Consider the following 1610-nt stretch of genomic DNA (forward strand, 5'->3'; position numbering starts at 1 on the left):
GGGACAGGAGAGGTCCTGGGGGGACAGGGGTGGATCCAGGGGGACAGGGACGGATCAAGGTGGGCAGGGACGGATCTAGAGGGACAGGTCACTGGGACAGATCCAGGGATAGGGTGGAGAAAGGGGGGACAGGGATGGATCCAGGGAAACAGGGACGGGCCCAGGGATCAGATGGATCCAGGGGGACAGGGATGGACCCAGGGGGACAGGGATGGACCCAGGGATCAGATGGATCCAGGGAAACAGGGATGGGCCCAGGAATCAGATGGATCCAGGGGGACAGGGATGGACCCAGGGATCAGATGGATCCAGGGAAACAGGGATGAATCCATGAATCAGATGGATCCAGGGGGACAGGGATGGATCCAGGGAAACAGGGATAAATCCAGGAATCAGATGGATCCAGGGGGACAAGGATGGATCCAGGGGGACGGGGATGGATCCAGGGGGACGGGGATGGATCCAGGAATCAGATGGATCCAGGGGGACAAGGATGGATCCAGGGGGACAAGGATGGATCCAGGGATCAGATGGACCCAGGGGGACAGGGATGGACCCAGGGATCAGATGGATCCAGGGCAACAGGGATGGATCCAGGGCAACAGGGATGGATCCAGGGATCAGATGGACCCAGGGGGACAGGGATGGACCCAGGGATCAGATGGATCCAGGGCAACAGGGATGGATCCAGGGGGACAGGGACAGACCCAGGGACAGGGATGGATCCAGGGGGACAGGGATGGACCCAGGGGGACAGGGATGGACCCAGGGACAAGGGAAAACCCCCAGGGGAGAAGGACAAAGCCCAGGGGACGAGACCAAGGGGACCCAGAAGGGGTGGCCAAGGCCAGCCCCCAAGGGACAGGGAACCCCGAGGGGGGTCCCCACCAGGATCCCCAGCCTCTCCCCACCCACCTTCATCATGAGGACGATGGTGTTGAGGGCGATCATGGCCATGATGGTGTACTCGAAGGGGGGGGACACCACGAACTGCCACATGCGGTACTGGAAGCTCTGCCGGTTCTGGGGCATGTGCCGCGTCAGGGGCTTGGCGCTGATGGCGAAGTCGATGCAGGCTCTCTACGAGGAGGGGGGGACACACACACAGGGTGGGTGTCACCAACTTGGGGAGGTCCTCAAAAGGCATCGGGGTGGGGCAAGGGGGTCCGGAGGTGGCACCTCGTTCTTCTCCAGGCTGTACTCCTCCATCATCTTGTCCCCCTGCTCCTGGAAGGTGATGATGATCAAGGCCACGAAGATGTTGACGAAGAAGAAGGGGAAAACCACGAAGTAGACGACGTAGAAGATGGACATCTCCATGCGGTACCCGGGGCTGGGGCCCTGGTTCTCGTAGGTGGCGTCCACCGAGTGCTTGAGGACCCTGCGACGGGACGAGGGGGTGGGGTGGGGGGTCCCGCTGTCACCCCCCTTGTCCCCAAATCCCACCCGTGTGTCCCCGCGCCCTTACTGCGGCCACCCCTCGCCGGTGGAGACGGTGAAGAGGGTGAGGAGCGCCCAGAGGACGTTGTCGTAGTGGAACTCGTACTTCTTCCACTCCCTCTTCTGCGCCTTCACCTCGTTGTCCTTCTCGTAGACCAGGTACTCCCCCC

At 62.1% G+C, this 1610-nt stretch overlaps 1 protein-coding gene across 1 annotated transcript; it reads right to left on the bottom strand.

The window, feature by feature from the left end:
* Nucleotides 1–915: 915 nt before the first annotated feature.
* LOC106900625 (voltage-dependent P/Q-type calcium channel subunit alpha-1A-like) lies at nt 916–1604 on the bottom strand (the record flags this gene model as incomplete). Its single annotated transcript, XM_014962758.1, has 3 exons — nt 1469–1604; nt 1180–1381; nt 916–1080 (listed from the first exon to the last, which is right to left on the bottom strand). Coding segments are annotated over exons 2-3 (306 nt in total), but the record flags the coding sequence as incomplete, so codon positions are not given.
* Between the last annotated feature and the right edge of the window lie 6 nt (nt 1605–1610).

Source organism: Calidris pugnax, unplaced genomic scaffold (genome assembly GCF_001431845.1).
Source record: "Calidris pugnax isolate Ruff unplaced genomic scaffold, ASM143184v1 scaffold2969, whole genome shotgun sequence".
Taxonomy (NCBI): domain Eukaryota; kingdom Metazoa; phylum Chordata; class Aves; order Charadriiformes; family Scolopacidae; genus Calidris; species Calidris pugnax.